General features: G+C 44.9%; 3 protein-coding genes across 13 annotated transcripts in view; 2 read left to right on the top strand and 1 right to left on the bottom strand.

The window, feature by feature from the left end:
• The window catches only part of lrrc47 (leucine rich repeat containing 47), a 45,161-nt gene extending 24,588 nt beyond the window's left edge, over positions 1–20,573 (top strand). Inside the window, exons 7-8 of one of the 2 annotated variants that reach the window (XR_011351626.1) lie at positions 16,930–19,786; positions 20,240–20,573. Coding sequence is in view for 1 of the 2 variants with exons in the window: in XM_069918309.1 (XP_069774410.1) it covers positions 16,930–16,938 (9 nt within the window). In the remaining variant the exon portion in view is untranslated. Of the gene's footprint in view, positions 1–16,929; positions 20,200–20,239 lie in introns of those variants that run through there. The other variant, XM_069918309.1, reaches the window with a different exon arrangement.
• On the bottom strand, positions 238–22,318 carry LOC138754279 (coiled-coil domain-containing protein 27-like). 4 transcript variants are annotated; one of them, XM_069918305.1, is made up of 11 exons: positions 22,133–22,318; positions 17,346–17,394; positions 16,960–17,120; positions 11,914–12,066; positions 11,588–11,809; positions 9,052–9,334; positions 7,742–7,872; positions 6,795–6,872; positions 5,132–5,344; positions 1,664–1,768; positions 238–458 (listed from the first exon to the last, which is right to left on the bottom strand). In XM_069918305.1, the coding sequence occupies exons 1-11, from the start codon at positions 22,253–22,255 to the stop codon at positions 351–353; spliced, it is 1,626 nt and encodes a 541-aa protein (XP_069774406.1). In that variant the 5' UTR covers positions 22,256–22,318; the 3' UTR covers positions 238–350. The 4 variants fall into 4 exon arrangements, with proteins under 4 accessions (XP_069774406.1, XP_069774403.1, XP_069774404.1 ...); XM_069918302.1 differs by lacking the exon at positions 22,133–22,318 and adding an exon at positions 21,386–21,721; XM_069918303.1 differs by lacking the exon at positions 22,133–22,318 and adding an exon at positions 20,814–21,379.
• LOC138754283 (uncharacterized) overlaps positions 21,739–23,550 on the top strand; it is a 48,906-nt gene continuing 47,094 nt past the window's right edge. For 2 of the 7 annotated variants that reach the window (XM_069918321.1, XM_069918318.1), the window contains exon 1: positions 22,038–22,823. In XM_069918321.1, coding sequence (XP_069774422.1) covers positions 22,715–22,823 — 109 coding nt within the window. In that variant the 5' untranslated portion in view covers positions 22,038–22,714. Of the gene's footprint in view, positions 22,014–22,037; positions 22,824–23,550 lie in introns of those variants that run through there. The other 5 variants (XR_011351627.1, XM_069918320.1, XM_069918319.1 and 2 more) reach the window with 4 other exon arrangements.

Below are 23,550 nucleotides of genomic sequence, written 5' to 3'. Positions count from 1 at the left end.
CTTTTGTGGCCGGTATGGGAGAGTTGGGCCACAGGGCCTGTTTCCATGCAGTATGGCTCTATGACCCTTCATGGCTCAAAGAAGCCCAGGCCAACACAGTAACTTGATACATTCCTGAGCGACAGCAGTGGCTGTCAAACTCTCAGCTCTGGAATACATGCAGTAATTTGTCCACAGCACACATTGTCCTTTATTCACCACAACTCCATCCACATCAGCAAATCAGAGAACTAAACATTGAAAGTATAAACCTTGCTGCCTTTATTCTCTTCTTATTTCTGGGTGTGAGAGGTCCATTAATACCTAATACCCCAGGGTGCTAGTGAGAGCAGTCGCCTCTGGTGACTAAGTTACGGAGCTACTTGGGGATCTCCAGTGTTGCTGGAAAAGAGAGGGTGGACTGCTACTTCATGAGCATTCAGCATTCCGTAAAATTCAAGGCGTTCATCGAGAATTTTCTGAAAAGGGGAACAAGTTCATTTTTAATTGTTTAAGAACTACTGTCTATTTCTCCTTGTGATTATTCAAATATTTGGAGTTATAACGTATCATTTGCCCTTGGATGTAAGCAGCTTTGAACACTTCACTGATAACGCACATTTCAGACGTGCTAAACTACAGAATCAGCAAAAGGGAATCTGAAGAATTGGCAAACTGACAGCAGAAACAGTCTTAACCGAACACTGCTGCAGAGGCAAAAAGTTCCACTCAGGGTGCTGCAAGGTGCTTTTGTAAATCCTGCAACCAGAGGCCTATTCCCAAGATGGTGGTCCCTGTGCTGGGAAGCATATCACAAGGGGTTGCAGACTCTGGTGGAGCAGCGAACTGGTACAGAACACCAGAAATGGGGAGAACACCCCCCCCCCCCCCCAGTTGAGAAGAAGAAGCATGGGAAATGGCCGAATAGGACAGTGACCATGACAGCAGACCAGTGAGGGCTAAAGGACCCACACAGGCTGTGGGCAGTTGGTGACATGCTGTCAAAGGAATCAGGATTCAAGAGGGTGATGAAGGCAAGAAGGGCTCCCGTAGGGCCTCGGGTACTGAAGGTTTCCTGATTGTGTCAGAGTTTGGATCTGGACCTCGGTTCGTCAATTGACTCAGTAGGAATACGTGGAGCTGCAGAGGCTGCGGGAACGACACAGTGTGCCTGAAGGGACTCGCTTTTGGTTTTCTTTCTCCATTTGTTAGGGATGCCAGGCAATGGTCATGGTGACTCTTTGTTTGCATTATGGCAGACAAAAGTCGAAGTATATCATATATATTAAATTTTTATGCTCTATTTCATGACAGTAAAAGGAACCTTGAACCTTAACAGGCTGTGGACATTCCCCACTCTGTCTCGATGATGTCAGAAGGAAGGTGGCAAGAGATCTGGGAGAACCGAGATAAATTTCACCCTCCCCCACTCACTCATTCCAACTGCACCTTCCCCTCTCCAGTAGTTCCTCAGAGAAAATGAAAAGACTTCTTCTGTCCCTCAGATCCCAGCGTTCAGTTGCTGCTCTCAGATCTGCAGGCCACTGTTTGCAAGGTGAACCTGGCAGATACATCCAGGTCTGATGTCAGACACCGAGACCACTGTGGATGTTGATAAATATTGCCAGCATTTTATAATCACCAGGGCCAAGAGACCAATGGAATGGAGCCATTTCATTTTTACCTTGAATGCTGCAAAAGTATCCTCATCAGTAATCTGTGTAGTTGGCTGTTCAATCCCAGGAGTGCTGTAAATAGCTTGCACCATTCTACTGATGAATCTTTCCAGCTGCAAGTGAATATAAAGGTTCAGGATAAATTCACAAATAAATCTTCCCTGTGAAACAAGACACTTTTTATAGCATTTTTTAAATGATAAACATCTTCAAAGTGCTTAAAGAGAGGACCCAGACAACTGACTCAAGACATTCATGGGCCAAACGTTTGCGCAGAGGTGGGTTTGAGGCAGCATAAATGAGGAGAGGGAGAAAGAGGTGGAGAGGTTTGGGGCTGGAATTCCAGGGTTTGAGGCTCAGGCTGCTGAAGGAATGGCAGCCTGCTGTGGAATGATTGTGAGACCAGAGGTAGGGAATTGCTGGTAGGCTAGAACCTGGGGAAGTTACAGAATTGAAGAGATATCATTGAAGGGAGTTTAACATTGAGTGGTTACTTAAATAGGGCTCAATACAGTCAGAGAGGGTGCAGTGAGAGGACAAAGAAAGGGAGAAGTCCTGGTGCAGAAAACTCTGGAATTTTTGTGAAGTGACAGGCTTTTACATTCCATTTCAGCCTCCAGTCCTTCCCCACCCAAACCAATCTATAAGACCATAAGGAGTGGAATTAGGAGGAGGTCATTCATCCCTCAAGCTTCACTATTCAATCTGATCATGGCTGATCCAACTTTCTGTAAATCCAAATCCACTTATTCCTTGTCAAACTGTACACAACATGCCTGCCTGTCACACGACCCTTGATTCTCTTATTGATGCCCATATCTCCAGACACAGTCTTCTAAGACTTCTCCTGAGAACTTACTCTCTCATGGACTAGAGAGCGAGAGAGAGGGCATCCTCTCAACATTTAGCCAATCTTGCCCCTCAGATTCTTTCATGTTTTTGTAAGACTGCCTCTCATTCTAATGCTGCAAAAATATTAAATGTGATAAACATCACGTTTGATCTCCATAATAACAATCGCCTGTATTTATGTAGCATCCACAAAATACATCAGGAAATGCTTCAGGAAGGTTTTCAGAAAGGGAGAGCTTAGATGAAGGAAAAAGGGCAAGGAAAGGCTTGGGCTTTGAAGATGTAAAGGCTTTTAACGGGAGGGGGAAATTAAGCAAAAGGGTTTTGATTGACTTGTGTGGTTTAAAGGTTTAGAGTTTAAGGTTTGCTGAGGAGAGAAAAATAAAATTATGGAAGGAGTCTGCAGAGAGATATGGATAGGTTAAGCAAGAGGGCAAAGGTCTGGCAAATAGAGTACCACACTGGTAAGGGTGAGGTCCACTTAAGAAGAAAGAATAGTGAATCAAATGATTGTTTCAATGGTGAAAGATTGCAATGTGCTGTTATGCAGAGACCTGGGAGTGCTTGTGCATGAATCATAAAAGGTTGGGTTGCAGGTGCAACAGGTAGTCAAGAAGGCAAATGGATGTTAGCCTTTGTTGCTCAAGGGATTAAATTTAAGAGCAGGGAGTTTCTGCTGAAACTGTTCAGGGTACTGGTGATGCCGCACCTGGAATACTCGTGCAGTTCTGGTCTTGTTGGAGAAGGGATCAACTGGCTTTGGAGGTGATGCAGAGGAGGTTCACCAGGTTGATTAGGGGGTTAGCCTATGAGAAGTGATTGAGTCATCTGGGGCTGTACGTGTTGGAGATCAAAAGAATGAAAGGGGATCATATAGAAACAAAATATGAATGCAATAGATAACAGAAGCAGGAAGATTATTTCAACTGGCAGGTGAGACTAGAGATTCCGATAGTTCAGTGGTTAGAGCACTGGTCTTGTAAACCAGTGGTCACAAGTACATTCCTCGCTGGGGCCTCATTTCAGTGATGGGCGCTGGACAAAGTGGCGACCCTCTGTCTTCCTTGCAGTGGACAAAGTTAAAGAATTTCATGTATATTACATTCTAAATGTAGTATTAAGTGATGATAAAGGAACCGTTACCTTTTACCGAGGGGATATAGCCTCATGATTCGGGGGAGTAGATTTAGGACACAGATAAGGAGGAACAGCTTCTCCTAGAGAGTGGTGAATCTGTGGAATTCTCTGCCCATGGAAGCAAATAAGACAGATTGATGTTTGATCCAGTGTGTTTAATGGGTGAATGCACCATGTCAATGTACCCTGGGTAGACAGAGGACAGGAATGGAAGGGAGCTGTGAGCACAGAATGAAGAGCTTCTCAGCCACAATTTCACCTGACTTGAAACCAAACAATCCTGTGGAGATGGATTCTGTTCACTTTGTAAATTGCAATTTCACTTTTCCTGAAAATTTCTCAGACCAGTCAGGCCGCATTGCGAAGTGGAGCTGGGATTTCTTAAACATCCAGCCCACCCCACTGAGTTCAACAGTGATCTGGAATAATGCTGGAATGGGATTGGTGGGTGATGCTGGAACAATATTGGTGCCTGATGCTGTGACTGGATTGGTGGGTGATGCTGGAACAGAATTGGTGCCTGATGCTGCGACAGGATTGGTGGGTGATACTGGAACAGGATTAGTGTGTAATGATGGATTGGGATTGGTGGGTGACGCTGCGATGGGATTGGTGCATCATGGTGGTACAGGATTGATGGGTTATACTGGAACGGAATTGGTGCGTATTGCTGGATCGGGATTGGTGTGTGATGATTGAATAGGATTGGTGCCTGATGCTGCGATGGGATTGGTGGACGATGCTGGAATGGAATTGGTGGGTGATGCTGGAATAGGATTGGTGGGTGACGCTGGAATAGGATTGGTGGGTGACGCTGGAATAGGATTGGTGGGTGATGGTGGGACGGGATTGGTGGTGATGCTGGAATAGGATTGGTGCCTGATGCTGCAATGGGATTAGTGGGTGATGCTGGAACAGGATTGGTGAGTGTTGCTGGATCGGGATTGGTGTGTGATGATGGAATAGGATTGGTGGGTGATGCTGGAATAGGATTGGTGGGTGATGGTGGGATGGGATTGGTGAGTGTTGCTGGATCGGGATTGGTGGATGACGCTGGAATAGGATTGGTGGGTGATGGTGGGACGGGATTGGTGTGTGATGCTGGAATAGGATTGGTGCCTGATGCTGGAATAGGATTGGTGGGTGATGGTGGGACGGGATTGGTGAGTGTTGCTGGATCAGGATTGGTGGGTGATGCTGGAATAGGATTGGTGGGTGATACTGGACTAGGATTGGTGCCTGATGCTGCGATGGGATTGGTGGGTAATGCTGGAACGAGAATGGTGAACGATGCTGGAATAGGATTGGTGCCTGATGCTGCGATGGGATTGGTGGGTGATGCTGGAACAAGATTGGTGAACGATGCTGGAATAGGATTGGTGGGTGATGGTGGGACAGGATTGGTGCGTGATGCTGGGATGGGATCGGTGGGTGATGTGCAAGGGCTGACCGCTAAGTTCAATCTCAGAGAGGGGAGGTGCTGGTACCCTGGCACCAGTTGCCTGCAGGGCCACTTGCTGCTCCTGGAGCTGGCACTGGAGGATGCTGTTTTCTGCTTTGGATCTGTCACACACGTCCTGTAGCTGCTTTTGCCTCTCCTCTTCCTCTCTAAGGTGAAGATGCAGGCTATCTCTCTCCTCGCTCAGCCTTGACGTCAACTCCCTGCTCTCTCTTACTTCTGCCTGAAGTTTGGCAACCAACTAAAAGAAAATCAGAAGTTGGTTTTTAAAATGCTAAAGGTGCCTCTTGCTTGTCTCAACTCTCCACCCTATGCCCCGGGAGGGAGAAAGAGTGGCTGCTAATTGTTTCCAAGTAATGGATTACTTCTGGATCATGTGATTTATTTGAGGCAACCTGAACATCTTTGTAAAGTTCTATCTGAATCCTTCAGCCTCTGCTCATCTGTTGGGTGAGTCATGGAGCACAGACAATTTCCAGAAATTGCCACAGAGTGGAACAGGGTTTGGCAATTATCCACAGCCAATGCTGCCTGTGTGAAGTGGTCTCTTTGTCATAATGTTGAGAACCTGGCACATCCCAACAGGCAAAAGCTGCACAACAATCATGTCACTTGTTTTACTGGCACTAATTGAAGAACAGAGATTGGGTGTACTTCCTGACCATGAGGGTGGTGGGGAGGTGGAGAAGTGCCTGGTGCAGACAGAAACAACTCCGTGGTCTGTGTGCTGTAAAGATTTCTTAGTTCAAGGGAAACTATTGAATCTTATTCTCCTTGGTACTTCCTGTAAAGGATGTGTGTTCCTGTAGAACCTTCTGGAATCTACAAGCAGCCTAGTAGAATTTATAGCCAATTATACACTCTCTGAAATGTAGTCACATTTCTAATATACAAAGGTGGCAGATCATGTGTGCACAGTGAAATTCCACAGAGAAAATTCACACGACGAGGACCAGAACAATTGTTTCCATGATGATCATTGGCCCCAGAATATTTGGAGAACTCTGTTCTTTGAAAACGAGCCCTGGTGTCTTTAAAAATTCAATTAATTTTTTTTGACGATGCGACACGGTAGAAGACCCTTGCAGTCCATGAAGCCCATGCAATCCAATTACACTCAATTAACCTACTAACCCTGTATGTTTTGTAGGATGAGAGGAAACCAAACACCTGGGGAAAACCCACACAGTCGTGGGGAAAAATGTATAAATTCCTTACAAAATGGCTGGATTTAAACCTGGGTCACTGGCGCTGTTACACCATTGTGCTAACCGTACCTAACATCTCATCCCTAACCTAACGTGGCAGTGCTCCTTGCCACTACACTGGGGACCTGCCAAGACCTGATTGAGGGATGAGACTCTCTAGGCATATTTCATTTCTAAATGGTTGTGTAAAACCTGTGTACATTTCTGGTCCCTTTGACTTGTCCATGAGATGGACCCAGAGCTACCAAAGCAAAAGGAAGCAGTGACATATCCCAGGAGTCTGACTGCACCATACATACATTTGAATTCTGGACCCTGGATCCTGGTATTTCCCAATCCCATTGACCCCTGCATCAACTGGGTTGGCCTCTCCAGTGACCAGTCTTGAAGTCAATGATTAATTTTGCAAAATTAAAGTACCACAAGAACAGGTTTTATAGGAGTGGTGGACTTTGAGAGAGTTTCTAACAAGGCAGGACTTACCTCCTTGAGCTGGACATTTTCATTCTGCAGTACCTTCACCATTTGAATCTGATTTCCCTCCTCCCGCAGGCTGGAGAACTAGATGTGGGGGAAGGGGGAAAGAAACATTCTCCATTGAAAGTTAAACCCTGAATATGTCAAACTCTCAATGGGTCCACAGAAAGGGATAGTCGTGGAGTTGTACAGCACAAAACAGGTCCCTCGGCCCAACATGTCCTTGTTGACTGCTGCCTATCTATTCTAATCACATTTGCCTGCATTCGACCCATCTGCTTCTACTCTTTTTCTATCCATTCCTGTCCAATTACCTTTCAACATTATGATTGTACCCACATCCCTTGCTTCTGCTGGTACCTCATACCATATACCCTCCCCTCTCTGTGCACCTCAGATGTCCTTCAATTCTCCTCTCTCGCCTTAAATTTATTCCCTCTAGTTCTAGACTTTCCCTGCATGGAAAAAGATTGAGTATCTACCCCTGTGAAGTCACCCCTAAGCCTTCTACACTCCAGTGAAAACAACCCCAGCTGATCCAATCTTTCCTCATAACTTCAGCACTCTGTGCCAGGAGCATCCTGGAGAATCTCTTCTGCATTCTCTCCATTGCTACCACATCCTTTCTGTAGTGTACCGACCCAACCAGAATGCAGATGCTGGAATCTGAAGCTAAACATAACCTGCTAGAGGAACTAACAGCATCCAAGGGAGAAGAGAACGGTCAAGGTTTTGAGCTGAAACCCTGAATCAAGACTGGAAATGCAGAGAGAGACCATTGTAAAGATGACAGGATGGAAGGCTGGAACGAGGGCATCTGTGGAACTGGGGAACCAGGAGAGGACAAGGTGGACTAGGGTAGAGGATGGAGTTGGTAACGGTGCAGGTTGTTGTGCGAGGTGACCAATGATCCAGGGAACTGGTGGGGGGGGGGGTGGGGAATTGTCTCCCACCTTGCTGGACATATCCTGTAACTGGGAACATCTCTCCCTCAGCTCTTTCCGCAGCTTTATCAGCGTGGTCTCCGACTTCCTCAGCTCAGCTTCCATCAGTGAGAGCTTCCTGTTTAGGGATTTCACTGTCCCTGTGACAAAGGACAATGCTCTATCAGTTCCCCATCACATTCTGAAACACATCCTCTCCGTTTATTTCAGAGGGAGACACACAAAGTATTAAAAGACACATAAAACTCCACTTCGGGAAGTCATCTGACTTTTGTGCAATCATACTACAGGAGATTGAAATGCATCAAACATCAGATGAAGTTCAAACTCCAATTGAGCAATCAAACCCACTAAAGAGGCAACAGCTGACACATTTCTAAACGCTGGGCCCATCCCTGCCTAGTGTTCTTGGTGCAGATTGGATCTCCCCTGTACAGAATGACTCAGGGAACACATCAGCCGAGGCACATTCAGGTCACTCATCTGAGAGTGTGGGCTCATTCCATGGCCAACATGGTCAGGGCAGTGTTGTAACAGTGCCAGCGTCTGAGGTTCAAATATGGTGCAGTCTGTAAGGAGTTTGTATGTTCTCCCTGTGACTGTGGGTTTCCTCCAGGAGCTCTAGTTTCCTTCACGTTCCAAAGATGTGTCACAAGGGCTGAAGCTCGTGGGCTGGAAGGGCCTGTTACCATGCTAAATCTCTAAATTAAATTTAAAAGATCTGGCAGACAAGTCTCCTGCTGGGATCAGTCAGGATCTGACAGGAAAAGTTGGGATCTGATGGGACTTGATGGGTTTTTTTGAGACCCATCCTCACCTGGGAAACACTCAGTGGGTCAGGCAACATCCACAAGATGCTTTGTTCAGGGGAAAGGATACACCTCACCTTTGGCATGCACAGCCCATCCTTTAAATGGGATCATAATTGGTGGTGCTTTCTTCAGGTTTCTCCTTTTCAATATATAGTTAGGTTTTTAACTAATGAATACAAATTGCATCAAATGTTTGCATTTTTTATATTTTTCCCAAGTACTTCCACACATTTCTGATCCCCAGTGATCCCCAGTGACAAGGTGAGAGGCTGTCAGGGAGCCCAGGACAAGGACCAACACTGCTTCCCAAGGGCAGGGGGCAGTGATGCCTGCACTGCCTGACAGAAGGTACAGCAGGACTTTGGTGCCAGGCCCTGTTTGTTTGCAGGGCTGGAGGGAGTGGGCTGAAGGCGCAGGTTGGAACCATTGTGATCTGGTGCCTTATCTCTGTTTCTCTCTCCACAGATGCTACCTTGTCTGCTGAGTATTTAGAGTGCTCTCTGTTACCTGTTGACATGTTGTAGTTCTCTTCCATCTCTTTCACCTTCTTCTCCAACTCCTTATTCCTCATCACCAACGGTCCCACATTCTCCTCTTCCGTTGATAGGGACTCATTGTCTTTCTGATCCACGGACTTCAGCGAGATGGATGATGATTTAATTGCCTCAGATAAAATGAGCATCAGAGACCTTTTACCTTCAACCTCATCTCCTTCCATGCTCAATGTTCGTTCTTCTCCTTCTACACACTTTTCTTGTGAGTCTGATTTACTGGATATCTCTGCACAGGCCTTGGCAGATTAAGAACATCAACAGTGAGTGTTAAATCAGCCAACTTATACAAGACATTATTCCTGGAGACAGGAGCTCACACTCTCTGATTTACTGCATTAACTCCAGCTCCAGATTATGAGAACACTCAGGATATTGGGACAACAGTTCTGTGGTGGACCAGTGTGTATCTGCACACAACTGCAGTGCTGTCCGGAATGAGAGACAGATCCTCCATGGCAGTCTCAGTATGGAAGGTATGGGGAAGGGGGCACAGCGCCCAGACTGACCGAGGGGTCAGTGCTCTCCGCAACAATCACTCAAACGTTGCTATCAGAGAGGCAAAAACACCTTGCTGTAGAAACTCAGCAGGTCCAACAGTGTCCCTTATATAGCAAAGATAAAGATGCAGAACCGACGTTTTGGGCTTGAGCCATTCAACAAGGTCTGTATCTTTATCTTTGCTATATAAAAGACACTATTGGACCTGCTGAATTTCTCCAGCATTGTGCTTTTACTTCAACTATGGTGTCTGCAGACGCTCGCGTTTTACAGGGAGAGATGCTCCAGTCAATAATAATTGGGAGGGCCATGGGTGTCCAGGAGGGATGCGGGTGGCCAGTAGCATTCCCCTGAACTGCTGCCTCACTCCCCAACCCTGTGCAATGTGCTGCAAATAATTCATCCAAAAGACATTAATTTCTCCTGAAAAGCCTGACTACTATGTCCGAAGAGGAAATGTGCTTTGTGTCAGAACTGAGGCAAATCCAGCTGGAGGTGCTTTGTACCTGATCCGAGGTGAATCCACCCAACAGGCTTTGTGTGAGAACCGAGGTGAATCCACCCGGAGGGGCTATGTGCTGGAAATGAAGTGAATCTGCCCACAAACCCGGGACCATTTCATGGTCTTAGCAACATGGAAATCATTTTAAACTCCATCCAATGAGCACAAAATTGCTTTTTCACCCTAAGTACTCATCAAACTCTTGTGCAAATGGACTCAACTTGCTAAGTATTGTGTTACTATTCCATTGCTGCTCACAGTAACAAGGTCCAATGGATTTTGAACAGAGGAATAAAACAGGTGGAGAGAGAAATTGGAGATAAAAAGGAGATATAGACAACAAGCAGGATAGATAAAAAAGGAGACGGAGAGAGAGAGAATAAAATATTGGATTGTGTAGGCATAAGGTGTACATTTACTGAACTGAGGAGTTAGATGGAAGTAGATAAACAAGGGTTGATATAGCAGTTTGCACAATGCCTTTAAAGTGCCAGCAATCAGGACCAGAGCAGGGTTTGAGTCCTGTGCTGTCAGTGAGGTGTTTGTGCATTCTCCCCATGTTGCATGGGTTTTCTCTGGGAGCTCCAGATTCCTCCCACTCTTCAAAAGTACCAGGGTGAAGATTAATAGGATGTAAATTTGGCAGCACAGACTCATGGGCTGAAATGGCCTGTTACCGTGCTATATGGATGTATGCAAGAAAGCCTGCAGATGCTGTGATTGTAGTTAACACAAAGATGCTGGAGAAACTCAGTAAATCACACAGAGTTCTTTACGATGCAAAGATAAAGATACATTCTGCGCCTGAGCCCTTTGCCAAGGTGTGAACTAAAAGCAGACAGGCACCTGAACAAAGTGGCACGGGGAGCATGGTCCCACATACAAGAGGTAATAGGTGGATGAGGATGGGAGGACATCTCAGCAAGCAGGGGGAAAGGGGAATGGCTCTGTGAATGGAGAGGGAAGGGGTGGAGGAAAGGAGACAGGGAGGGATGGGGGAGACAGGGCAATCTAACTGAAACCAGAGAAATTGATGTTAATGCTGTCCGTTTGGAGAGTGCCCAAACGGAATATGAGGGATTGCTCATCCAATTTAGATGGAAGTAGATCTGACAGTAATTAAAAGAAGGCAGCTATCATCATAAAGGACCCCATCACCCTGGTCAGAGCCTCCTCTCACTGGTGCCTTCAGACAGGAAGCACAGAAGCCTGATGTCCGACAACTCTAGGTTCAAAAACAGAACCATGAACAACTGCAAGACCAAAGATCTGTCAGCACTATTATAACAGCACATTTGCAGTAATTCCAACTGAGAATATTTATCTAACCTTTCATATTGAATAACATTTTTTCCTTTGTAGTAATTCAATACAATATTTTCCTGTGTATTTTATGTACCTGCGTAGCTGCCTCAAACAAAAGTATTTCAGTGCATTTGTACTTCTATGTATGGCAATAAACCGGAAACAAGAGGAAGTAGTTTCCTACCTCACGCGTTCCTTTGCATTCCTGCTGCTGTGCTGAGCTCTCCTCATCCATCAGCGTATCTAGGGCAGCAATGCTGACATCATCTCGCAGAAGTCTGACTTGCAGTCCAAGCTGCCAGATCTGGTCCCTCAAATCTGCAATGATGAGGTCTTTCTGGTTGCTCTCATCTTTAACTTCTTTTAAACTTTCCAGTTCATTTTGCATTTTATGCATGGACTGCATCTAAAATAAGTGAGACTGGGGTGTGATAGAAGAAACTGTGGAACAGAAAGCACTTGTGGACAGTGTGAATTGGTCTTGCATTGAATATTATTCTTCATTTGTACCTTAAGCATGTCCTCTTCAATTGAAGAACGGAGTTTTCGAGTTAAAGACGTGACCTCATCCTGGAGAGTTGCAATATGAACATCCTTTTTTTCAGATTCCACCTCAGTGACAGAGAGAATCCTTGTCTTCTCTTCCACCAATGCCTTACTCTTCTGTGGTGAAACAAAATCAAGTCATGTTTGGCACAACGGCAAACTGTTACTTTTGTTACTTCATTCACTGCAATAGGCTTAAATCTCAAATTTCATCAATGAATAAAAATGGCAAAGAATTAATCGGGCGATCAGTGTATTCATGATAGAGACAAGGTAACATTATCCTTCCTAACTCTGTCCTGAGATAGTACCATGTCTAGATGGGTCGATTAACATGGTTAATGTTCCCAGCTACTGATTCTGCAGTAGAAATTCTGCCTTTACAGTTATCTACAAGTAGAAATTCTGCCTGGCCTGTTGGAAATAGAATCTCAAGGTTGTATGTGATGTATGTACTCTGACAATAAATCTGAATGTTGAACTTGATTAGAGCAAAGTCAGCTTATGGGAATTGCTTTGGTTTGGTTTGTCTCCTGATTAACCGAGGTGGCTTCCTCCGTTCCTCTCCACAACTATTTAGGAACATAGGAACACAGGAAGTAGGAACAGGAGTAAGCCAAAAATGGCCCATCGAGCCTACTCCGCCATTCAATACGATCATGGCTGATCTAATTTATGACCTAACTCCACCTACCTGCCTTCTCCCCATATTCCCTAATTTCTCTATCATGTAAAAATTTATCTAACTGAATTTTAAATATGTTTAATGAGGCAGCCTCAACCACTTCCCTGGTTAGAGAATTCCAAATATTCACTACTCTCTGGGAAAAACTATTTTTCCTCATCGCTGTCCTAAATCTACTCCCCCGAATCTTGAGACTGTGTCCTCTCGTTTTAGTTTCCCCAGCCAGCTCAAAAAAACCTTCCTACATCTATCCTATCCATACCCTTCATAATCCTATATGTTTCTATAAGATCTCTCATTCTTCTGAACTCGAGCGAATACAATCCTAGACGATTTAATCTTTCATCATAAGTCAACCCCTTCATCCCAGGGATCAACCTAGTAAACCTCCTCTGGTCCGTCTCCAAAGCCAGTATATCCTTCCTCAAATATGGAGACCAGAACTGGACACAGTACTCTAGGTGCAGTCTCACCAGTACCTTATACAGTTGCAACATTACCTCCCTACTCCTGAATTCAATTCCTCTAGCGATGAAGGCCAACATTCCATTTGCCTTCTTAATAACCTGCTGCACCTGCAACCTAACTTTTTGCGATTCATGCACAAGCACTCCCAAGTCCCTCTGCACAACAGCATGCTGTAGTTTTTCACCCTTTAAATAATATTCAGCTCTTTTATTTTTCTTGCCAAAGTGGATAACCTCACATTTACTAACATTGTACTCCATCTGCCAGACCTTTGCCCATTCATCCAGCTTAACTATATCCCTCTGCAGACTCTCCACATCCTCATTACAATTTGCTCTTCCACTCAATTTGGTGTCATCCGCAAACTTGGCTACACCACATTTTGTCCCCTCCTCCGAGTCATCAATGTAAATGATGAACAGTTGTGGGCCTAACACTGACCCCTGCGGCACCCCACTTGCCACTCTCTGCCAACCTGAAAAACTCCCATTCATCCCAACTCTCTGCCTCCTGTCAGACAACCAATTTTCAATCCAGGCCAATATACTTCCCCGGACTCCACTTTCCTGTAACTTACTGAGAAGTCTCTTGTGCGGCACCTTATCAAACGCTTTCTGGAAATCCAAATATACAACATCAACCTGTTCCCCTCTATCCACCGCACCCATTATATCCTCAAAGAATCCTAACAAATTTGTCAAACAAGATCTTCCCTTTCTAAAACCATGCTACATCTGCCTGACTGAACCCTTACGTTCCAAAAGTTTCACTATTTCATCTTTAATGATGGCTTCAAGCATTTTTCCAGCTACAGACGTCAAGCTAATTGGCCGATAATTTCCAGTCTTCTGCCTACATCCCTTCTTAAAAAGTGGCGTGACATTTGCTGTCTTCATACAATTTTTATTTTACAAAACAGAAGAAGACTACTTGGCCCATCCTATCTATTCCAGCTCTCATTTTTCCCTGCAACAACTTCTCTCCAGATTCCACTACCCATCTAAACACAATGGGCAATTTACTGTGTCCAATTAATTGACTAACGTTCACACCTTTGGGAGATGAGAGGATGCAAGATCACATGCACAGGGAGAATGTGCAAACTTCACACAGACAGCACTGGATCTGACCTTACTGTGCAAAGTTCTGTTTTGTTGCTAGTTCTAATATTCGGCCCAGCAAGCAACACCCACGAGCTCACAAGTGACATAGTAAAAATACGCTTCTCTTTGTGATGTTTCCTGTGCTGTTGAGCTGAGTGTGTCTTATGGAAACCATGGGAAAGGTATCCAGCATTCAGTAGAATTTCCAGCCTTTGAAATAAGAAAGTTATTATTTCACTGTTGCAAAATTTGAACAGGAGTCTATGTTCCATCAATGCCTAAGCATGAGACACACCTCCATCAATGGAAGCAACATCTAATTTTCCGTCAGTGCATTCTCTGACCAGATATTATTAACATCAAATTCCAGTTTCTGTTAGCCCACTCCCCGTTCTCTCTCTCTTCCCCATCCCTCTGTCTCCTTTCCTCTAGCCCTTCCCTCTCCATTCACAGAGCCATCCCCTCTCCCTGTTTTCTCTCATGCCCTCCCCTCCCTTATCCACCTATTTCCTCCTGCATGTGGGACCTTGCTCCTCCCCCTGCCCTCCCCTCACCATTCTAGTCAGGGGTCTGTCTACATTTTATTCATACCTTGATGAAGGGTTCAAGCCCAAAATGTTGGATATAGATCTTTATCTTTGCTACATAAAGAACGCTGTTTGATCCGCTGAGTTTCTCCAGCAGCGTGTTTTTACTTCAATCACTGCATCTTCAGCCTTTTGTGTTTTACAACATGAAAATGAACCCCTTTAGTCTATTATCACCTATTGGAGGACCAATAGCTCATTGAAACAATCATTAAGGTACACCAACTCCTCTATATTTGAAGGTCTGAGGAGATTTGACAGGTCGTTGAATAATCGATTGAACTGCAAGTGCACCGTGTAAAGTGTGCTGACTGGGTTGTGTCCGAAGGAGCTCAGAAAGCTGCAGATAGTGGCAAACTTAAACAAGTCCATTACAGGTAGTAATCTCCCATCTTTTGAAGACATCTATGTGAAGTGTTACCTCAAGAAGGCAGCCCACACCATCAATGACCCCCATCACCCTGGTCACATCCTCTTCTCACTGCTCCCTTCAGACTGAAGGTACAGAAGCCTGACGACCAGCACCTCTATGTTCAAGAACAGTTACTTTCCAACAGCTAACAAGCTCTTGAACCATAACCATAAACGACCCTAGGACCACCAAATGATCTGTTTGCACTTTCAAAACATTACTATCTGCAACTGTGAGTATTTATTTAACCATTTATATTTATCATTTTTTGTCTCATGGCATAAATGATAATACATGATAATGTATTTTATACTTTCTTTTACAATCTTTTTAAACATAATATAGTAAACAATACATGAGGAGAATAGAGTCCAGAATCGAATAGAAACATCACTATATTGCAATACACAATACAACATGTAACATTCTAACATAATGAACAATATTGTCCCTTTCTCCTCAATTTGGAATATTCAAAAAGGAGAAAAAAATTATTGTTAAAACTCCATCTAACCTACCAAAATAAACAACAATAAAAGGCTGGGCAGGCTAAACCGGAGTTCACTACAACAGTTCAATACAAACTATTTATCTCGTCCTTGCCAATAAAAAACAACAGAAATCTAGAACAGTCTGGACAATGAAGTCAAAATACAGATGAACTCGTATGAAAATAGTTTATAATAGGATGCCATCTCTTCAAACTTAATGGAACTTAAGTGCAACTTCTAATTTTTTCTAAACTTAAACAAGACATAACTTGAGAGAACTATTGCATCAAAGTAGGTGAATCAAATAAAATGGCCCTTCCGGCCAACAGCGCAGTAAAGGCTACAACCCGATGTGCAGAAGTGGGAACTCGACCCACCTCTGGAATTAGAATTCCAAAAATAACAGTCAATGGGTTAGGTTGCAATCTAATAACCAGTATAATTGACAAAATCTTGAGAATAACTGTCCAATAATTCGCCAAAACAGAGGAAGGCCAAAACATATGCGTTAATGTGGCCACTTGTGATTTCCATCAATCACATATGGGACTAACATTAGGAAAGATATGGGCCAATTTATCTTTTGACAGATGGACTTGATGTATCACTTTAAACTGAATCAATTAGGAAGAGGTGTTAACCATTCCAAAAATCTGTTCCCAAAGTTCCTCTGGGAGAAGTGATTGAAGTTCCAGTTCCCAAACTCTTCCAATTTTATCATTGGACATCGATTGCAATTTTAATAAATTATTGTTAATATCCCCTATTAAACCCTTTTGGGAAGGATTCAAATGAAAAAGCATATCAACCAATTCAAGTTGATATGATAGTATTTTACACCATTGCAGTTAGTGTATCTTACATACCCGTGTGGCAGCTGCAAGTGAAAAAACTCAGCACATCTGCACATTGTACCTATGTAAAAGCCCAACGCTGGAGAAACTCTGCAGATCAAACAGACTTCTTTATACAGCAAAGATAAAGGGTCAGAAGCAACGTTTTGAGCTTGAGCCCTTCATCAAGGAATAAGCTACATTTTACTCATGCCAAGATAATGGACTCAAGCCCAAAACGTTGGTTATGTACCTTGCTGTGTAAAGGACACTGTTTGACCTGCAGAGTTTCTCCAGCTTTCTGCTTTTACATAACCACAGACTTTTGCGTTTTACTCTGTACTTATGTATCATGTGACAATAAACTCTCATCTCGTATCTGATATTCTCTTCCAATGCAGGTTCAGTAGTTTTGAGAAGGATCTAATTACCTCTCCATGAATCACGTGAAAATGCCAAGGAATTCTGTGTCTGGAAGTTCTGTTGAGATTTTCATCACTCCAGTCCAACTGGATGGTGCCACTGCATGAGGGGGATGCTTCACACAAGAGGGAGAGTCGATTTACGTTTGTGGCTGTTGACAACATGGCAGCTGCAAAAGAGAAATAATGAGAACCAGTTGAGATTCTAAATTTTCCCCGACAGAAATTGAGGACCTTGTGATGTAAATTCCTGGCTCCAGCTCAGCTCTTTTCTGTTTGAGGAGTTGCAAGTTCTCACTGTTCACTGTGGATGACACAGAACAGAATTTCAGACCCAGTATTTAGAATGTCCTGTGTTCCAGTTCTCAAAACCTCGCAGGATTCCCAGAACTTACCATTGTCCAGCCTGTTCTTTTCTGATGTGTTGTACGTCTGGTTTTTAACCTGGAAAACAGATAACTGTTAGCATGGTCTTTGAAGTCAATCCCCTTCCACCTCGCTCGCAATCCTGATCTAGAAATATATTGCCACCTTGTCCCTGGATTAAATCCTGGAAATCTCAATCACACCATGACAACACTCAGCCAGAAATTCTTCTCCAGTACATTTAGGAAGGGACAATAAACCCTGGCCTAACAGATAATGCCCATATCCTGAAAAATTAATTTTTACAAAGCTGAGATCCACTCCCTCAAGGAGCCTGGGTGCTGCTGGAACTTCTCATGGAAATAGAAACTCAGGGCAATAAAATTCCCCAGCAATCCAGGAATTCTCATGTTATGAGAAAACAGGACGTAGAAACAATGTCACTGGATTTAAGATGTTCAATCCAACTATCAGTGGGGCAGCAGATCAGAATCACAGTTAGACGATACATGGTGAATAGAGCGGAGAGCACAGGGACAGGTCTGTGATGGATGTGATGCCTGCCTGTGGTCTATATCCCTCCATCCCTGCCTGTCTAAATGCTTGTTAAACCTTGCTATTGTATCTGCTTCCACCACTCCTCCGGCAGCCCATTCTAGGCACCCTCCACTTTCAGCATAAAAAAAAAGCCTGCAAATCTGCTTTAAATTTTCCCTCTTGCCGTAAACCTATGCCTTTTAGCCTTTGACACTTCCACTCTGGAAAATGATTCTCACTCAACACCCCTCATAACTTTTATACACCTCTATCAGGTCTCCCCTCAGCTTCTGACACTCCAGAGAATTCAACCCAAGTTTGACCAACTTCTTCCCATAATCCAAATCCTCAAATTCAGGCAGCATCCTGGTAAACTTCTTCTGTCCCCTTTCCAAAGCCTCAACATCCTTTCTGTAAAGGGGCGACCAGAATTGCAAACAGTACTCCAAGTGTGGAGTAAACAAAAAATTATTTAGCTGCAACGTGACCTCCCAAAGCCTTATCCAATGAAGGCAAGCATGTTATAAGGTTTCTTTACCATCTGATAGTATAGTACGGTAACAGGCCCTTTTGGCCCTCGAGCCCATGCCACCCAATTGACATACAACCCCTAAATTTTGAAGGACGGAAAGAAAGCGGAGCCCCCGGGGAAAACCCATGCAGACACGGAGAACATACAAACTCCTTACAGATAGCGCCAGATTCGAACTCTAGTCGCTGGTGCTGTAACAGGGTTGAGTTAACTACTACGCTAACTGTGCCTCTTTAAGAGCTGCACCGTAATCCTCTGGGACTTATTCAATTGGCCTCAGTGTGAGAGAAGCAGAAATTCCCAAAGTATTTTGTCACTAAATTAGTCATGGAATTGTTGCATGTTTTAATAGTATTACAGCACCATTAACCCGAGTTTGAATCCAGTGCTGTCTATAAGGAGCTTGTATGTTCTCCCCGTGTCCGCGTGAATTTATCCCGGGTCCTCCAGATGCCTCCCACGCTCCAAAGAAGTTTGGGGTTGTAGGTCAATTGGTCACATTTGGGTAATTGGGTGGCACAGGCTCATGGGCAGAATACCGTGATGTATTTATAAATGAAATTAAATAAGGAGCAAGGTTGAGAAAGGATCTGAGAATGTTTTTCCCCAGAAGATGGTAGGAAGGTGGATCACACTGATGAGTCAGTGGTGGAGCCAGAGACTCTCACAGTGTTTAAGAAATATCCAGGCAACGACATGAATTGTCAGGCACAGAAGGCTATGGACCCAGACCAAGTGATGGTAAATGGGATTAATATAGGCACAATGAGCCGAGGGACTTGTTTCTATGCTGTTGACTCTATAACTCTATGATTGAGGACAATAGAGGACAGAATGAACATCAGGTGCAGCAGATCAACCAGGACAACTTGAAAAACCAACTCAGCTTCTTCACCCAGCTTTATCCCAAATCCTTGGAAAACCACAGGTGTGGATGATGTCTACCATAGACTCTCCGATTGGAGGCTGCAGTCTCACAGGGGTGATCTGGGGAGAGGGTAATGCCAAGAGGAAGCAGCCATTGGAATTGACTAACAGTGCAATCTGCCACCAGAAAATAGCTTCCCCTCATTTAACACATTGACAAATTTTGCCTTGGAGTTTTGTATGATATTGTTGAACAAAATAGCAAGAAACAGAAGAATGCCAGTAGGAGAAGAAGAAAGACATCCTTCCTGCTGCACCATACATGGACCACGCTGACACCTCAGTGACACCTGCATTAACCTCATAATATCCAAAACTGTTTTTATCTCTCCCTCGAAAATACTCAGCAACTGAAGTGCACAGCCCCCTTGGTGATGAAATCTCCCCTCATCACTGACCTCAATGGCTGACCACTGACCAAACATTGAGCAGTTGGAGGACTCAGCAGGTTGGACAACATCCGGGGGAGTGATGGTCAGTGAACGTTTTGGGCCAGGACGTAAGACTACAGTAGGAAGAGGAGATATCAAGGGGAAAAGAAAAGGGGGGGAGGATAGGAAGCTGGAGAGGGGCTAAGAAGGGATAGGGTACTTAACAGAAGGTGTGAGAGGTGAAGAGATAGGTCAAGGGAGAGATATCTGGGAGAGGGATTGTTCAACAGAAAAGTGAGAATCAGAGATGGTCAAGACGAGATGGAAGCAGTGGAACTAGTTTGAGGGGAGGTGACCCAAAAGGAGAAAAATGGATGTTCATGCTATTGGGTTTAAAGCTGTCCTTGATGAAGATGAGATGTTTGTTCATTGAGTTTACATTTGGCCCCACTCTGATCAACTTTCAGCACCATATCTTCAAGATGAAGGATTCAGTTTATTGTCTGTAATAAAAACAATGCCTTATGACATGAAATTGCTTTTGTTTGGCCCACAGATTCGCTATTAGTAGAGCCTCTTAGAGTCAGAGAAAGAAAAACAAGAGAGAGTTCCCCACCCCACTCCCCCAAAGTCACTGAGTGTCAGTGATTCGCCTCCAGAACTTCCTCAGCCTCCACAGCTGCACAGATCATCTACTTCTGGTGACCCAGAGTAAAGGGGCCTGTTGTCTGGTTCTGCTGCATTTTTAAAGTGCCTTTCATGCTCCAAAGTGCTCTGCAACCATTGAAATACTTACTCTTAGAAGTGATAAATTTGATGTCCACATTATCCACAAGTTTCCTGGGTGGTAATTGTGACGATGTTACTGGAGTCACACAGAGGTCGGAAGGGTGGGTGAAAATTTCCTTTCTTGAAGTACTCTCATAAACCGGTTGGATTATTACAATTATCCTGCCCTTTCACTTATTTATTGAATTTAAATTCCCATTCTGCCAAGGTGGGAACTTGAGTCTCTGGATCAGTGGCCGAGAACCCTGACCCTCTTCAGCAACGTAACGACTTGAACCTTGGAACAGTGGATGCTGTTACCATGGTCAGGTGAGGAGCACTCGCAAACAAGAATCACTTACCTTCTTTCCACTTGCTTCTTCAGCTTTCTTTATGCCTTTATTGACAACCTTTATCTGGGTCAGGTCACATTTCTCCACAGTACTCTTTTGGCCTTGACATTTCCTTTTTTGAAGTGCCAAAAATCCCTTCATCTTCACAGGGACCAGCAATATTTTCCTCACCAGCCCCAGAGCAATGATAAACCTGAACCTCTGACTTCCGGCAATTTAGTGTAATATTACATGTTCTGTCCTATTACATGACAATAACCTTGAAACGATGCAATCTAAGAGTGTTTTACATTGACGAGTATAAAACACACTAAGCATTGAAATATAATGAACACATAGATGCCAGGAGGAGAAAATAAGATTAGATATTCTCAGCTGGAGAAAAATATTCCCATTTCTGAGCTGCTAGTGCATTGTGTGTAGGGCAGCAGGTTTGGAAGCCTGCTCTCCCCTCCCCTCGACTCTGGCTAAGGCTCCCCACCCACAGATGCTGCCTGGCCCGCTGACACCTTCTGCCCGACTTGGCTCCACGCTCCTGTCAGTCCACCCACCAAGACCCACTGTTGGCAGCGCATGCTCACCTGGCCCGGGAGGCGGGACCGCAGCCTGATTGACAAAGGCGCGCAGACAATAGGTGAAGGAGGCACCTGGCGATGGATGGACCAATCACCAGACGGAGCAGAGCTGGAGACGTGCCAACCTCTGCCACCACCCCCCCCCCCCCCCTCCAACCCGGGGACAAAGAGAACCATGGCGTCTGGTCGCCCAGCAACAAGTGGTGGGATGCGCGTGCGCCCATGGATTGCCGTGTGGCCGGCTCCAGCTGCGCTTATTGGTGCCGCCGTTTCGCCGAGGCTCGGCCCCGTGGACGCGCTGCAACCTCGCCGGCCAGTTTCTTTCATTCAGCAGCTCCCGGGTTTGGGTTTGTCACCGTATCAGTGTTTTGTGAACCTGTCTGTCAGGGTAGAGCCCCGAACCCACCCATCCACCTCCCTTGAGGAAGGGCTCCGGGCGGAAGGGTCCGTGTTCCTCCAGCTCTGGCCCGAGAGAGGCCGGTGAATCCCCTGCCCTGGCGGGGCGGCCGGGACTGACCCCGTGATGCCCTTAGCAGTTCCGAGTGCAGCTGAACCCGCTGCCCCTGTCGTCGCCCTGGGCTTCCCTGCTCCACAGGCCCAGCCACCTCCAGGGGCTCCCGCACGCCCAGGCTAGGTGATTTCCCTCTTTCCCCCCCCCCCCCCCCTACCCTACTGAGTCGCACCGGATCAGGGCCCTGGTCTGTTTGGTTGCAGTGTAGGAGTCAAACTTTTGTGCAACTATGGAATTACAACCTCATCTGTTTTGCAGATCCGTATCAGAATGAGTGCAATTCCAGGAGGATCTTCTGTCACGAGAAAGCAATTTGTCGACTGGATGTGGTGACCCTGCTTTTTTACTGTCCTCCCTGGATACATTGGCGATGGAATGAACAATTGCCACGGTGCGAACTCAGAGCGGCGAACGCAATCAATACTCGTCAATGTAAAGTTGCATATGCTTATTGGTCCCTGCAAAAGGAGATAATAATGAGAATCAAAATAATCTGCGTGTGGGCAATCTGAACAGGCTGTGGAGTGTCCTGAGGATGTAAAAGTTGCTATATAATTGCAGGTCTTTTCACCTTGTGTTGCACAGTAAGGTTCCTAACCTTGGGAAATCTGTATCACCCCTTCCATTTCCTGCCGTGTCCTTTCCACAGTTTAAAGGGGCCACAGGAGGAGTCGTAAACAGTGCAGCTGTACTGGGGAGTCACGTGGTGGAGTAGTGGCCGGTCGGGGAACTCCAGTGCTCTCCGGAAAAGTTTAAAAAAAACAGAAAACGCAAAGGCACAAACACGAAAATTAAAATAAAGTGAAAGTAAAGGTGGGAGGAAAATGGCAACAAAGAAAGAAAAGTCGAAAGCAACGGGAAGAGGAGAAGAAGAAAGGACGTCGGAAGAAGAAGGTGAAGGCATTACCTGTCCGAGGAGGCCCGCTCACTCAGGTCAGTCGAAGTCCCAAGCTCGGGACTACAAAAATGGCTTGCGGAGCCAAGCAAAAGTGCGCAATAGCGCATGCGCGAGGAGTCGCACATGCGCGATACGCAAGACAAAAAAAAAACACTGACGGGAGGGGGGGACCAAGTGAGGAGTCGATCTCCACAGCTGAGAATGACAGCCACAGCACAACAACAAGAAGAGAACATAGAAAACAACAAGAACAAGAAAGAAGAGAGTAAAAAGAAATCAAGGAAACAACAGATGACCAACCCAGAGGAAGAAGAAGAACACAGAGAAATGGAAAAAGAAGGGAAGGGCAAGACAATGGATATATTTTTTTTTAAAGAATATATGGAAACAATGCAGCTGTACTGTTAGAAGCTGGTTTGAAATTCTCACATTCACTTTGGCTGGAAGGTTCCAGAAGTCCATCCTGATTTTGACATGGTGGATTTTAGAAATCTGAACACAGAGCATTAAATGGAGATAGTCAGCAGGGAAGGCAGCATCTGTGGAGAAGGAGCCGAGTAAATGTTTTAGTTGAATGATCTTTCAGCCAAACTTCTCTCTTTGGGTGCTGCCTGACCTGCTCAGCATTTCCACAATGAACTGACATTGAATTTCAATCATAGAGCTGCAAAACCAGTGATTGTCTCACTTGTTAAACGTAGTGTAAGAAACGTAGTGTAGTGTGATGTCCAGGAGCTAATCCTCAGTTTGCTTTTGTTTTTG

Source organism: Narcine bancroftii, chromosome 2, assembly GCF_036971445.1.
Source record: "Narcine bancroftii isolate sNarBan1 chromosome 2, sNarBan1.hap1, whole genome shotgun sequence".
In the NCBI taxonomy this organism is placed as follows: Eukaryota; Metazoa; Chordata; class Chondrichthyes; order Torpediniformes; family Narcinidae; genus Narcine; species Narcine bancroftii.
The sequence above is the reverse complement of the archived record's forward strand: the minus strand, read 5'-3'. Positions and strand labels throughout refer to the sequence as shown.